The 16010-nt window shown below is 44.2% G+C and overlaps 1 protein-coding gene across 1 annotated transcript in view; it reads left to right on the top strand.

The window, feature by feature from the left end:
* ccdc88b (coiled-coil domain containing 88B) overlaps positions 1-14575 on the top strand; it is a 59669-nt gene extending 45094 nt beyond the window's left edge. The window contains exons 22-29 of the mRNA XM_083651799.1: positions 1667-1944; positions 3396-3539; positions 5602-5788; positions 8968-9113; positions 11694-11801; positions 12352-12506; positions 13589-13921; positions 14453-14575. Of these exons, the coding sequence (XP_083507925.1) occupies positions 1667-1944; positions 3396-3539; positions 5602-5788; positions 8968-9113; positions 11694-11801; positions 12352-12506; positions 13589-13921; positions 14453-14490 (1389 nt within the window). The 3' untranslated portion in view covers positions 14491-14575. The remainder of the gene's footprint in view (positions 1-1666; positions 1945-3395; positions 3540-5601; positions 5789-8967; positions 9114-11693; positions 11802-12351; positions 12507-13588; positions 13922-14452) is intronic.
* Positions 14576-16010: the final 1435 nt, after the last annotated feature.

Genomic DNA, 16010 nt, shown 5'->3' on the forward strand with positions numbered 1-16010 from the left:
TTTTGTGCAAGAGTAGAAATGTATGTTCTTTTGATGTTTTACATCAAAGCAGCTACAGGGAACCTTTAACTGGCTATGAAAGGAATGGAAATTCTAAAAAAGTCTAAAAGTCTACTGATGCCTCACATCTTACCTACTTCAGCAAATGATCGTCAGCGAGGAGATCGGCGATTTCTATATACCGTAAATTCCGGACTATAAGCCGCACCGGTGTATAAGCCGCACCTGCAAAGTTGACTATTTTTTTCTTATATAAGCCGCACCGGACTATAAGCTGCGGGTGTTTTAATGGTATTTTTTTTTTTTTTTTTTTTTTTTTTTTATTGTGTTTTAATGTTTAATTACCATATGTAAGGGTTCATGCACAGAGGGGATTGTCGGGAAAGAGATGGCTGTTTGAGGAAGCTCCCATTTATTAACATTTCAACAAAACAACATAACACAACACCACCTGTGTTGTTTTTTACAGTGCACACAGTGTCATACAGTGTCATACAGTGTGGTGAAAAGAGGGCAAGAGAGGAAATTAAAACTTATTATAGTTATATAGGATTTATAGTTAGAAAGAGTGCTAAAAAAGAGAGATTTTTTTTTTTTTTTTTGAAAAAATCCATAGATAAGCCGCACCGTTATATAAGCCGCAGGGGCCAAAAAAGGCCAAAAAATGGGAAAAAAGGTGCGGCTTATAGTCCGGAATTTACGGTAGTGTTTCTAAATGCCTCTGGTCAGGGTCTCGCAGAGCGTCCGTCACGTGTTACGTTGTTGTAAAGCGGGTTATCATTTTTGCCTTATGCGGTCAATAAAACAGCGGGGTAGGCTCGCTGACTCGGAGAAGCCCGGCCTGGCCTGTCAGACAGCCTGGTGAACCGGGCGAACAGTACCACTTTTGTCCACAGGTGCCGCTACAATCAACACAAAATGAAAGCTCCTTGTAGCTGCTTTAACCTTAGTAATTAGGTGTAACACAGCACAGTTGAGAAATGTTCACACAGTCAAGCCTCTCTCTCTTTTTAATTGTTGCCTGTGAGCTTCTGTAAAACCTGCTAGTTCTCATTATAAAAAGTATCACTATTGTAACAGTAACTAACCTTGATCTCAAACTAGGCCTTATTGGCTCCTTGAATTTGAGGGAATTGGGCCTGGAAAGTCCTGGAATTTTTCTCCCAACTGTACTTGGCCAATTCCCCCTGCTGTTCCGGTCATTGCTCCACCCCCTCTGCTGACCTGGGGAGAGTTGTAGACTCACACATGTTTCCTCCAATACATGTGCCATCGCCAGCTGCTTCTTTTCACCTGACAGAGTTTCACCGGCAGGACCTAGTGCGTGGGAGGATCATGCCATGCTATTCCCCCCAGTTACCCTCCCCGCTGAACAGGCGCCCTGACCACCAGAGGCACTAGTGCAGTGACCAGGACACGTACCCTTAATCCGGCTTCCCACCCGCAGGTTTCAACCCTCATATTAGGCAGGGAATCTCCTGCTGCACTCAGTGAACGCACTTGAATTTGATGTTGAAGGTGTGGGGACCCTGGTTGCAGGTGGGGACCCTGGTTGCAGGTGGGGACCCTGGTTGCAGGTTATCTATTTTCGACTGTGGGTAGGTGCATGTATCGAATAACAGGCTTATTCAGTCACATGAGTGATCACACCTCGCTTCGGCATCAGGTGGAGCAAGCATCGGCAAGCTCCCAGCATGCAGCGGTGCTGGCACGCCGCAGCGAGAGCGAGGCGCGCTGCGCAGCGCTGGAGGCGGAGTCTGCGGTGTGGGCGCGGGAGCGAGACGAGTCGGCGAGCAGGATGGAGGCGCTGAGGCGGGACCAGGAGCGCATGACGGCGCTGCAGCAGCGGCAGGAGGCGGAGCTAGAGGAGCTGCTGGAGAAACACTCTCAGCTGAGGAGCAGCAACCGCAGTGTGGAGGCCCAACACAGGGAGCTGGCGGCCAGGTGCACACGCGCGCACACACACACACACACACACACACACACACACACACACACATACACGCACACACACACACACACACACACACACACACACACACACAAACACACACACACACACACACACACACCCTTCTTATACTTGTTTCTCTCTCTCTCCCTCTCTCTCTCTCTCTCCTTTAAAGCCCCAGGAAACCCAAATCCACAACAACCTTCTAACTATAGCCCCTTCTTAACATGAACTGTGGATTATAACCGTAGAATCAGGTCCGGCTATTCCCCGCAGTGACCCTGCGAGACATGACTCATTAAACCAGTTTATCTGTTTCTAAACATGAGGAGAAGCTCCGGCGTGGTTTGGGGCACAGTGCTGCTGCCTGCTGCAGAGGAGAGCACATGAAAGGAACAGAATAGGCTACAATTCTCTGCTCTGGATCTAAATAAACGCTTCGAATGCATTTATTCCTCTAGTATTCTACTCTATAGTTGATCTTTATTTTAATGTTCTCAGAGATCGACTTTGCAGCGGGTATATGCCTATAGCCTATTTGTTTGGCACGTCATTCTGGGCAAGCTTGGGACGCATTCGTTATTGAAACAGATCAACATTCAACATGCACGCTCCTATCTGCATTTGCAGACACAAATATGAGCCAATATTTCCTCGACATTGCCTTGATGAGAAAGCGTTGCTTAAAACGTGTGTGGGCATTGGGCAATAACACGGCAGTGGAGAGAGGAGTGTGTGAGCGGCTCCTCTCATCTGATCTCTCCCACCTGGGCACTGCTGCTGATAATCGTCAATCATCAATGCGGCTGATGATCAAAGCGAATAGGCCTATAGCCTACTAAACGCTGTTCATGAGTTTGCTCGTTTAATTCATTGAAATGCATGAACGATTAATTAATATACGTGAACGGTAATACCGGGCACTTATCACCCAATAGCCTAATGTCCACTTTTAGGCTACTTGTTTACTCACCAATTTGACTTTCTTCCAAATAATCCAGCCACGTAACTACGTCCGTTCATGAAATGATGAAATAGCACGGGGACATTAATGGTTTGTATGTGGCTCGCTTAGCACGTCATCAACGCCCCCCACCCGCCTGCCCCCTCCACGGCACCGGAGCATAAGCTACAACCTGCTAAACTAGAGCCGCTCTACCAGCCAATCCCATAATGTTAGGAACTTTAATTCTAGACCCGAGGCCTACTAGCCCTGTTTACAAGTGAAAAGCAGACATTTGGATCTCATAAGGTTAGAAATACAGGAACACACACATTCACTGCACCCTTCAAACATGCACGCACGCGCACACACACACACACACGTGCGCACACGCACGCACACACACACACACACACACACATTCACTTTTCTCTGCCCCCTCGTTCACTCATGCATTTAAAGTCATATTTGCAGGGGTAATATTGTGTTTGCGATCCCAAGGTACGCGGAGCTCCTGGAAGGCAAAGCCCAGCTGGAGGAGAGAGAGAGCGAGATCAGGGTGGAGCGAGAGAGGCTGGAGGGAGAGGCCCAGAGGAGGCTGGAGAGAGAGCGGGAGCTGGAGAGAGTGAGAGAGGACAGCCAGAGGTAAGTGTGGAGAGAGAGCGGCTGGAGGGAGAGAGAGAGAGAGAGAGAGAGAGAGGACAGCCCTGCTCTCAGGCTCGGCTGATCGCACCGCTGCTCCCCCACTCCCCCTGCAGGCCTGTCCGTTTGAATACGGGGGAGCAGAAGCTTATCTATTAATCACAGGGTGGAATGAAGGATTTCTCCGGCATTTTCTCCAGGGTTTGGACAGCTTCAGATGGGGACACAGCTCACCTGTTCATTTCAGATGGAGACACAGCTTACCTGTTCATTTCAGTTGGAGATGTATTTCCTCATTTATTCATGTGTTGTATGTCTTCATAACATCCTTGTGCATACAGTATCAGCCTCAGGTCAGGCTTAGTCAAACAAAGTCCTAAATACTGGTTATATTATCCTTTGGGGGTGTTGGACTTCATTAAAGGAATAGTTCACCCAGAAATGTCATCATCTGCTCCCCATGCCAGTTGAAAACACAGGTGAAGTTTGTCCATACAACACACAGCATACAACCATATAGCAGCTTTCTCTAAAACAACTGAAGTCAATGGGGACCAGTTCTTCCCAAAATACCTATATTTAAACCATAATAGTGCAAATCTAAACTACAGCTGATCATTTTGCAACAAATAATGGTGTCTAGGTCTTTCTATTCACAGTGATTGTTTGGCAGTTTTAGTTTTGGAACTCTAAAGAACTGCTCCTCATTGACTCCAGTTGTTTTGGAGAAGGCTGCTGCGACGTTCTTCTGGCAGCCTCCCTGTGTTATATGGACTAACACATTTCACCTGTGTTATATGGACTAACACATTTCACCTGCGTTTCATTTGGCATGAGGGTGAGTAGATGATGACAGAATTGTCATTTTTGGATGAACTGTTCATTTATTACCATGATAATAAGCCACTTGTACCATAATCAGTTAATGAACCAGTTATCCATCATCAATATTGATTACCGACTGGTTTCAAATGATTGGCTGCCATGCTGGAAACAGGAAAGCCTCCTTGGCCGTCTGGATCTGACGACATATGTTGAAAGTAACAACATTCTAAAATGCCCTTTAGTTTTAATGACTCATTAAAACTCATTGATGCTTTAATTGCATTTAGTAAATTAGGTCATTAATATAAACACATTTGCATATTTTGTTCATATTAGCTGGGCATCTGTTCAGTTTGGCTGTTGGAGGTCTGAATGGAGGCCGAGCCTGATCTGTTCAGTACTGCCATTCCATTTTAACTAAGATGAAAGGTTTCATTTCAAAAACACTTTGAATCCTCTTTTGGAACATAACATTCCCCCAATGTTTATACTACTAAATATTACCCAATTCCCCTCACAGGGATCATTTGGTTTTCATGTCCTCTCATTACAAACAAAAATAGATGATTATCCTCCTCTATAATGCTTTGTTAACAATGTGGAGGCCCACTAAGTAACTCCAATTATGTTCCACAATGTGCTTTGACACCCGTTTTGTCTCAGGTTCCTGTCAGATGAATCCCTATGGTGGTGGTTGTAGTTTGGCTTTGGGAGAGCTCGTCATGCTGCGTAACAGACTCCGCTCCACGGGAGGACGAGTGAGGGCTTTGCCCCCTCAGTTGTATTTTCTGCCCCCCTGCTTGAACTCCTCTTCTACTCCTCGCAGCGCGACATTGCTGTCTTTCAGAGGCTGTAGTGGACTCATTTTTAAAGCTAGAGTGAATATACTGGGATCATGTCATATAATGCAATAATGCTCCAAAGTTGTGGTAAATTTTGTTGAGATAGAAACGGGTATGGCCATTTTCAAATTGCTCCCTCACAATTTTTAACTGCCCCCTCAGTCACTTCACTCTGGAGCCGGGCCTGCTGCATAATAATATAACAATAACCTTTACTTCGAGAGCACTTTTGGAAATGGTGTTACACAGCTGTGTGTGTGTGTGTGTGTGTGTGTGTGTGTGTGTGTGTGTGTGTGTGTGTGTGTGTGTGTGTGTGTGTGTGTGTGTGTGTGTGTGTGTGTGTGTGTGTGTGTGTGTGTGTGTGTGTGTGTGTGTGTGTGTGTGTGTGTGTCTTCCAGGCTGCAGGCCCAGCAGAAGGAGTGGTTGGCGTCCCAGGCAGAGCTGCTGGCTACGGGCTCGGTGCTGCGGGGCGAGCTGAGCGCCGCCCAGCTGGAGCGCACCCGGCTGGAGGGTGAGCTCAGCACCCTGAGGGAGAACAACCAGAGCCTGGACCTCAACTACGTCCGCCTCAGCAGCCAGTACCAGGTGAGAGGCAGACGCACACGCATACAAAACAGAGAAACGCACAGGGAGGAGACCAAACACTAGAGATGGGCTTTTCAATGCTGATTATCCTATCTTATCAACCAACTCCATTATATAAAAAAATATTAAAAACACGTCAAATAGCCATAGCATTACTCTGGGCAGCAGACTTCATTGGCGTAATCAAGAATTTATTCCCATTTCAGAATCCGAACCAGCTTCAATGGCCAAATATGTACACATACAGGGAATTTGACGTGGTAATACTTGACTTGGTAATTTGTAATTTGATTTGGTAATAACTACAACAGCCTGACTTTTCATGGTAACAGTTAGTGATTTTTAAAATTGAAACTGTCTTTGTGAGCTGTGTTTCAAGGTTTTCAGCTTACAATTTGGAGCCAATGACTTCTTGGTTGACGGCTAAAAACAGAACATGGAAAGTCAGAAACGAATGGGAGTAGAGCAAACACATTGTTGATTTTGTTGTATTTATGCATTAAAAAACACTAGCCTTATCCTTTAAGGCAGGGTGGGTGACCCACCACACCATTCATGGTAGGGAAACACTGGGATACATTACTGCCTTTGTGTAGTAGCTGTGGTCAGGAGGAGCCTTCATCATATCGGAGATGGACGCCGCCGACTGTCTGATATTTGATCGTTTTTAAGCCAATTACAGCCCGACATATCAGAAATGAAATAATATGACTTAAAGGTAAATGATGTAGGAAGAAAATGCATGCGTCAGACCATATTATAGTTTGTCCAGGCTCCAGGCTTTCTATGCATTCTTGTTTGCTGGCCTTAAATCCACGCGGCTTCTGAGTGGCGCCCTGCCATAACTAAAAGCTTTGTGATGCTCAACATTGAGGTTTTTGTCGAGTCAGCGCTCTTTTGGAAGCTGCGGCCTTGTGTTGTTCAGCAACTCTCCTCTCAAGTGTTCATCTGTCCTTGTCCTGAGCTTCGGCTCGTGCAGCGCCGGACTGAGCCACTCGGGAGCCCGGGGCAAAGTGGAGCATCACAGGGGGGCCCCTGGAACCCAACCTCTCACTCTTTTCAAGCCATCCTTTCTATTCTTCACCCTCAAGGTGGGGCTGAGAAAAGCCTGCAGGCAAAGGCTGCGAGCTGAACACCGGAGCTGCTCTTTCTGTGGTGTCACCGCGTTACAACACTGGCTATTCTCATCTTTCATCATTATCACTATTTCTAATATTTATCTGCCCTTGGATCCGAGCAGCAGTTGGCACGGCAGCACAACACTATTATTGTTATTAGCAGAAATTAATTGATGACAAAAAAAAATTGTTGTCCCCACTTGAGCAGCTACAGTATGATTAATTTCTTCTTCTTCTCTCATGTCAACTGGTACAGTGGCAAGGAAAATTTCCACTCAAGTGGCGGTATCATGTGAAGTGGAACAGTCCACTATTCCAATACAATATACATTCAGATACTGTACAGATGAAACTGATACAATATACATTCAGATACTGTACAGATGAAACTGATACAATATACATTCAGATACTGTACAGATGAAACTGATACAATATACATTCAGATACTAACTGTACAGATGAAACTGATACAATATACATTCAGATACAGTATAAACTGTTGAAACTGATACAATATACATTCAGATACAGTATATACTGTTGAAACTGATACAATATACATTCAGATACTAACTGTACAGATGAAACTGATACAATATACATTCAGATACTAACTGTACAGATGAAACTGATACAATATACATTCAGATACTGTACAGATGAAACTGATACAATATACATCCAGATACTGTACAGATGAAACTGATACAATATACATTCAGATACTGTACAGATGAAACTGATACAATATACATTCAGATACTGTACAGATGAAACTGATACAATATACATTCAGATACTGTACAGATGAAACTGATACAATATACATTCAGATACTGTACAGATGAAACTGATGGGACTTCATGTCATTTTTTACTTCCACCAAAGGAGTTGGCCGGGAAGTCATCCGCCTGTTTTTCAGCAGGATATCTCAAAAGGTTATGAATGGATTTGTATGAAGCTTTGGAGAAAAACAGGTCATGGGCCAACTTAGAATGGATGAACTTTCCACACCCACTGGCTAAAAGGTGGCCAATCACAAACGGATTCACGTACTACCACCAAACTTTGTAGAAAGGTTGGTCATGGGCCAAGGACGAACTGCCAGAAGTATGCAAAGTATGCACTCCACCGACCGACTGCCCTCTGGCTGTTTCTATTAGTTTGTTGACTCCCTGTGTATGTGTTCACATGCACACACATATACACACACACACACACACACACACACACACACACACACACACACACACACACACACACACACACACACACACACACACACACACACACACACACACACACACACACTTGGGTATGCATTCATAGATGTGCAAACATTCATATCCTCAAGCATGCCCTTACACAGGCTAATTAGCATGTATACATACTAGGGATGTTCATCAGTTATCGAAAATCGATAATTGATCGTTAAGGAATGGAATCGATCATGTGGAATTTTTATCGATTATTGTTATTTAAAAAAAAAAAAAAAAAAAAAAAAAATTGCGGACTAGGTTTGGGTGGAATTCGTTCCTCCTCGCCCCACTCCATTGCACAGCCGACTAATGTGAGGTGGAGCTTCATATAGTCTCTAGTTTTCTGGCTGGGCACGGGCCTTTGTGCCAACAAAACTGTTTTAAACATGGGGAATTCACACCGGCATGCGCCGGGGACAGCAGAGTGTTGGAGAGGAGACACATTGAAATAAAGAGTTCATTGAGGAGAACACGTCTTTCGTATTTTCTGCCATTGGCATTCATTTTGTTAAAAAATAAAATAAAAAGAAAATATATATATATATTAATATGATCGATAATCGATAATTGATCGTTAATTTTCCCCGATTTTCGATTATGGAAATTTTTCAAAATGAACATCCCTAATACATACATACACACACACACACACACACACACACACACACACACACACAGACCGACACAGACCGACCGTGCATTGGTGATATTTCCCAGGCATTTATTTTGATTAGTGCCTGTGTGTGTGTGTGTGTGTGTGTGTGTGTGTGTGTGTGTGTGTGTGTGTGTGTGTGTGTAGCTGTTGACCCAGCTGAAGGCGAACATGGAGGAGGAGAACCGGCACCTAGCGGAGCAGAACCAGAGTCTGCTGAAGGAGACCCGGGCCTTGCTAGAGCAGAGCCTGGAGCGCCGTGACCAGCACCACACAGAGCAGAGGGAGGCCCAGTCAGTATACACACACACTCCTGAGACCTGGCAGATTTCTCACAGTCTCACAAACAAACAAAAACTATGCATTCATTTTTTTTATCAAACGTCCACCGTAGTGGACATCGACCTCATCAGGTTCATGTGAAAATGCAGATGAAACCATGGAGGTCCAGATGCCCTTCCCCCAAAAGCATCCACATTTTGGGGCATCATCTGTGATCGTTTCCCTCCTGCTCATCCTGCGAACTCTCAGCAGGATCCTCTACTGTAACCTGTGTCACTTCATCCCACTAACCTAAAAAATATGGACAAAGCTATCCCATTTATTTTGGTCTCCCGTTTGGAGTTGATTCGTTGGCCATCGCCATCTTGATTTTTTGTCAGCAGACCTTAGCTGCAGAAACACCATGCATCATTTAAACACTCATCTCTCTTGCACCCATACATGTAAGATGTTGGATATTTTGATTATTTTTGAATCATCATTTTGAAGAGACAAATAAGAGACCAACAAATGTGATATCACTGAAAAGCCCAGGATGTCCTTTACACACTGCAACAGGTTTCAGCATGATAGCATATATGGTTCTTAAAATTAAGACTAATTGACAGAATAATGGAGACTCCAGTGTATGCAAATGAATTGGTGGGTCTCAGGATACACTATATGTATTTTTAAACTTACAGTACCATGGAGAATAATGTAATGTGTGAGAGGAAACACATTTTGCGAGATACACCCAGAACTAAAATCTGAGCAAAAACGCATAAATATCTATTCATATTCCATGCATACGAACACCGATATGGATTTCTCGCATTGCCTTTAGTTGCACTTTACTAATAGAATAATAGAATATGGATAGATTTGAGTTTGTAACAGTCTAATTTCACACTCAGCAGTACGAGCTGGAAATGACTGGAACCAGTCACAGATCAATCCGAAGCATGCAGATTTGCTTCCAGCCTTTGAGGTTTTCACTTCTCTTCCTCTTCATCCTTTTTGTCTGAAGATTTCTGTGTTCGTCTCCCTCTCCTAAAAACCCCGATGAAGCCTGATCATGTCTCGCCAAGTACAGCTAAAACCCTGGTGAACCCTGATCACGTCTCGCCAAGTAGAGTAGTTTTGTACATTTTCAACCTTATTCTTTGCCAAATGCCTCCGTTACAGTATCTCCTCAGGTTAAAACCTTTGTTAAATAAAAGCTTTGATCAAATAAAAATCGTTGTGTCAACAGTGGCAAATGTTTCACTCCACTTCTCCTCTCAGCCCCCTGCAGTGCGTTCTGCGTTGGATAATTGGGTTTGCACAGTGGAGAAGGTCACGTCTCCACCCCTGCTGTCATATGGGGAGGAAATGACATATTATTGCAAATGTATTTGAAATTGAATAAAAGTACTGCACTTTCAGTCAGAGTACTTGTCTAGAAAAGGACTCATCAGGCTGGAATCAGTTCCCAGTAACCTCCATCACTGCCACCAACATCTCTAACCTCATTGGATGACAGCAGGTTCCTAAACTGTCCAATAAGCAAGCTACTGGTGAGTCATGTGACTTTTGTTTATGAGTCCAGGTCAGTAGCGGCTGGTGAGCTTGGCAATAGGGCGAAAAAAAATTGGGCGTTTTTTTTTCTTCTCTTTTGCAGTTTGAAGACAGATTTTAACAACATACAAACAAAACAAAAGCTCAGACACAGCTGGAAAACAAAGCAAAGCATACTATTGATTGACAATTATAATATGGTGCTACCACCCATATAAGGGTGCTTACATGCTTATAAAAGCGTATGGGTTCCCATACAAGGGGCCAAGACAAACCACCTAAACAAGTCACCCACCGCCCCTAACCTCATCAAGGTAGGCCAGAAACGGGTCCCAAATATGTCACTCCTATACCCTAATGTAATCTCAATAGCAGCACCAGTCTCTCTCAGCACTCAGTTCTCTGTGAATTGCAAGTGTTTTTCAACCAATCATATTTTTTCATTAGATAAATTACCAAATAAATAAACGCCCACAGGGCGAATGTTTTTTTAACTACCTACTCCAGGCTGGGACCAGGGCCAGAGTGACTCGTCTGCATGGAGCTCTCCTTTCCATCAGTTCAGGTCACTGTTGTTGAAGCATTTTAAGCATATAAGAATATAATGAATGAAAAAATGAGCGTCTGCACATGAGAAAAAACACATTTGATTAATATTTTATTATAAAAAAAAATATGAAAAATGAAAAATATAAAAAATAAAAATAAAAAATTATATATTTTTTTTTATATAAAATCCCCAATCTAATAGAGGAGGACCATCCTCCTATGCCTCACTGGAAAACCCTCCTCTGGTCCAGGTTCACTTGTAAATCGGGGAAGTGTTTCCACCCTGGTACAGACCAAAGAAGACAAAAGAGACAAAAGCTAGGTGTGATCATGAAAGTCAAACACGTGTTCTCTGATCTGAACAACCACTTCAAACGGCTGTACCAAGAGGCTCCATCGCTCTAATAATGAATGCATGAAGTGCATTGTATAGCCCTCCAACTCCCACTGCTTTCATCATCCTCTCAGCTGCTGCTCTTTGTTCTAACGCCTCTCTCCTTCAGGGACAAGTTGGGCGAGCTCCGGCGGGAGAAGCAGAAGTTGGTGGAGAAGATTATGGACCAGTACAGAGTCCTGGAGCCCAGCATGCAGCCTCCAGCCAGCAAGGCCAAGTACGCACACAATTCATCCCCTTGGTGACATTAGATACCCCAGAGTCAATTAAGTGACTCACCCGTTATAGTGCAAGTACAAAGAGAAGCTGACACTACAAAGTAGTTCAGAAGTCCACCTTTAATATATTCCAGGTACATTCATAAAAAAAGAAAATCTTGTATTTATTTTCTTGTTTTCTCTACGACCCAAAGATATTCAGTTTACTATCATAGAGGATTTACATTTAAGAAGCTGGAATCTGAGAATTTTGAAAATGTTTCTTCTTAAAAAATTACTCAAACCGATTCATCGATTATCAATATAGTTGGCAATTAATTTCATAGTTGACAACTAATCGATTAATAATTGCAACTCTATATTATATTATATAGGCTGATGGGTTGAGCTTCTTGCATTTTGTGATCACGACTTCCTTGAATTTGAGTCAGAATGTATCTGGAAAATCAGGGTCTTCTATCAGTATGCATGTACACACACGCACACGCACTTCCTGAACTCGTGCCCCTTTGTGAAGGGTCCCTGCTCTCCGTCTCTGTATCCCCACAGGAAGTCAAACTGGATTGCAGACAGGATGAAGAAGCTAATCAAGCCCCGGGGAGGACCGGGGAGAGAGGGACGTGCCCTCTTCACCGCCATGGGCAGCGTGGAGAACCTGGCTGACAGCGGCGAATACACGCCCGACACACACGCGCCGCAGCCTGGTGAGACGTCGCACACACACACACACACACACAGGCAGACTCACATAAACACACGCTCGCACAATCACCGACCGATCGGCTCTCACAACGATACGCTCACATGCATTCACTATCAAGCAGGGCTACAGGCATGCATACAAATCATCTCATGACTACCAAGTGTGGTCGGCGTTGATACCGCTCTCCCCCGCCTTACATGTTCTCTGAGTCACCAGATCTTTCTTTTCAATCACGTGTTGAAAATAAAAGGCTTTTTTGTGCACCTTGACCATGGAGAGCATTCATTTGACTGAAAAGTCCCAACTTGCATGGAATGTTTTTTTGTTATCCTTCTGGAACGGTGGGTCAGGACTAAAACTGGAGGGCAGGCCAGATGCTGTCCGTTTATAATGAACCTGGAAAAGAAAAGCTGGTGGAAAAAGTGTAAAGTAGAACAATCTGAAGAATCCCTTCCCAGTTTGTTATCTTTTAAAGGTGCTACATGTCGCATTTTCAACATCAACATCGATTGTTAAATCGACTGCGATACCTTTGTATAATGACTGTAAGCAAATGAGACCCTGGTGGAGATGATTGGTCGCCTCTATCTCACACCAATGGCATTGCTAGTGCTAGTGTTTCTTAAAATTAAGACCACATTTCCCATTGTTTTCTGTTGCAAAGGGACCCTTTGCTTCTTCAGTCAAGGGTTTTCTGAGGATAAACATGTTGGAAGTGACTTTTCCATCTGTCATGCCTCCTTCCACCATCTGTTGCGTTTGCTCTGGAACAACATCACCCTCTTCCTTTTTCGTGTTGCAAAAAAATCCAGTAGATTTCTCTCCAAATCCCGACCCGGTGGCTCACAATGTAAAATGCAGAGTAGAGGCCCGGTGAGGCTGCCAATCTTCACGCTGGTGGTCTTAGTGATTATACTAATGTCTCAAAGCGAGTGTGTGCTAATGATTTATTGATGTTAAAAGCTAGCACCTGTAATGGGTTGTTAAGAGCAATTGGAGCTGCATTTGTATGAAAAATGTGAGAGAAATAATAACAGCCACCATTTTCCTTTTCCCTTCTTACCTCTAATCTACTGCTCTCAGACCCCCGCAGCGCTCCGGTGTCTCCCTCTCCTGCGAGGACAGCCCCGCCCCAGGCAGAGCCGGACATTTCGGGGCCCGGGAGCCCGCTGGCGGGGCGCCTGGGCTCCGGGGGGCGTCGGAAGCTGGGCTCCCGTCACGGCTGGGGGCTGGGCCTGGCCCGAGGGGGCGCCGGGGTCTCTCAGTCCTTTAGTCCTGGTGACCAGAAGACGGCGCCCCGCCGGCGGCTCCACTCTGCCCAGCGGGCCTCCAGCGTCCTCTGGGAGGGGGAGAGGAGCGAAGCGAGCGAGACACCGACAAGCAGCCAGGAGAGTGTTGAGGAGGACAGAGGGGGAGGTGAGGGGGTGAGGAGGAGGAAAGTGTGTGTGTCCAAAACTGTCCATCTTACCAAGTCATTTAGTCTCGCTTTCCTTAGCTTGACATTTAACTTGTTACCCAGTAGATCTAATGCTACGCTAGGCTCACAAACACAAACAATACAAAAACTGTCCATTTGGATCCGAAACCATCTCACCCCATGGCACATTTTTCTGCAAATGGGGCTATTCTCACACAAAAGAGAGATCGTAATACTGTACTTAATACTCAATACTAGATGAAATGACTTGTTGAGATGGATGGATTTTGCAGTGTTTGGGTTTGCAAGTGTGCTCCATGCGCAGCATTGTAAAAGATCTATTGGGCAACAAGTTAAATGTCAAGCTAAATAAAAATCTGACTGTAAACTGAACTGCGCCCAGAGAGTAGTCATAACATCTGTGATCACACAGGTCGCAGAAGCTAATATTCTTTTTAATAAACTGTACGTGTGCTGCATACATAAGTGCAGGATTAGAGAATGATCTTCTTTCTCTCTCTGTCTTTTAGACAATCAACACTCCAGTGACGGCACACCAACAGCCTGAGGAAAAGCTATCCTCTTTAAAAACTCATATTTTATACTATGTGCCCTCAGGAAAGTATGGTTTTAATACAACTGCTTGTTTCTTGAGCAATTTGACTGTATTTGAGATCCTCTTAGTATTTTGGAATACATGAATAAATTGTTCAGTCAATGAGTGATTTCTGCTGTATGTAAGAGACGCACACAGCAGCACTATGGTGTGTGTGAAGCATACCCCTCAGTTGCAGATGCATAGAAAAGACATCCGGGATATTGGCACGGACTTCATTAGGAAGAAAACATCACATCTATTTAAGATCAACTCTGGAAAAAATACCCAAGTGCTGCAGGCATAAGTCCTTCTTTTCCTGACCCCCCCCCCCCCCCCCCATTTTCTCCCCAAATATACTTGGCCAATTTCCCCCACTGCTCCACCTTCTGCTGATCTGAGGAGAGCCGTAGACTAGCACCATGCTTCCTCCGACACATGCGCAGTTGCCAGCCGCTTCTTTTCACCTGACAGCGGGGAGCTTCACCGGCAGGGCGTGAGACGTGGGAGGATCACGCTATTCCCACAAGTTCCCTTCCGCCCCGAACAGGCGGCTCGACCGACCAGAGGAGGCGCTAGTGCAGCGACCAGGACACATACCCCTAATCTGGCTTCCCAGCCACAGACCCAGCCAATCGTGCCTGTATGGACGCCCAACCAAGCCGGAGGTAACACAGGAGCATGAACCTGTGACCCTCGTGTTGGTAGGCAGGGAATCTACCGCTACACTACCCAGACGCCCACGCAGGCAGAAGTCCTTGAATGAAAATTTCAGTCCAGGTACTATTTACTACTATTAATACTACAATCTACTACTATTAATACTACAATCTACTACTATTAATACTATTTCTGCATTTAATCTGGTCTTCCATGAACCTTTACAGGTTAAAGGAACACTGCCCATTTTCAACCAGCTTTGTATCATTAGAACATCAGTAGTATATCAGAAAACTGTAAACGGTTTTGAATTCTGTCATTTAATTTGACAGTTATTGAGTGTTAGAGTGTGGACCAGTGACATCACTGGTCCACACTAACTCAAATTAATAACTCATTAACTCAAATCAACTCTCAATAACTGTCAAACTAGATGAATGATGAATAGTTTGACAGTTATTGAGAGTTGATTTGAGTTAATGAGTTATTAATTTGAGTTAGTGTGGACTAGTGATGTCACTGGTCCACACTTTAACACTCAATAACTGTCAAATTAAATGACAGACTTCAAAACCGTTTACAGTTTTCTGATATACTACTGATGTTCTAATGATACAAAGCTGGTTGAAAATGGGCAGAGTTTTCCTTTAAGCTAAAATGGTCTGTGATCCAGTTAGTTACGTTTGATTGCTCTGATTGCTGTTGGCTTGCAAGAACTGATGGCATATTTTCAAATATGTAAAAAGCAGCAGCTGTTAGATACCAGGTGCTAAAATAAATAGTGCAATATTAGCTCTGAAATGTGGTGGAGCAAAATGGAAAGATCCTCGAAA

This window comes from Poromitra crassiceps (assembly GCF_964638095.1).
Source record: "Poromitra crassiceps genome assembly, chromosome: 15".
Lineage (NCBI taxonomy): Eukaryota > Metazoa > Chordata > Actinopteri > Beryciformes > Melamphaidae > Poromitra > Poromitra crassiceps.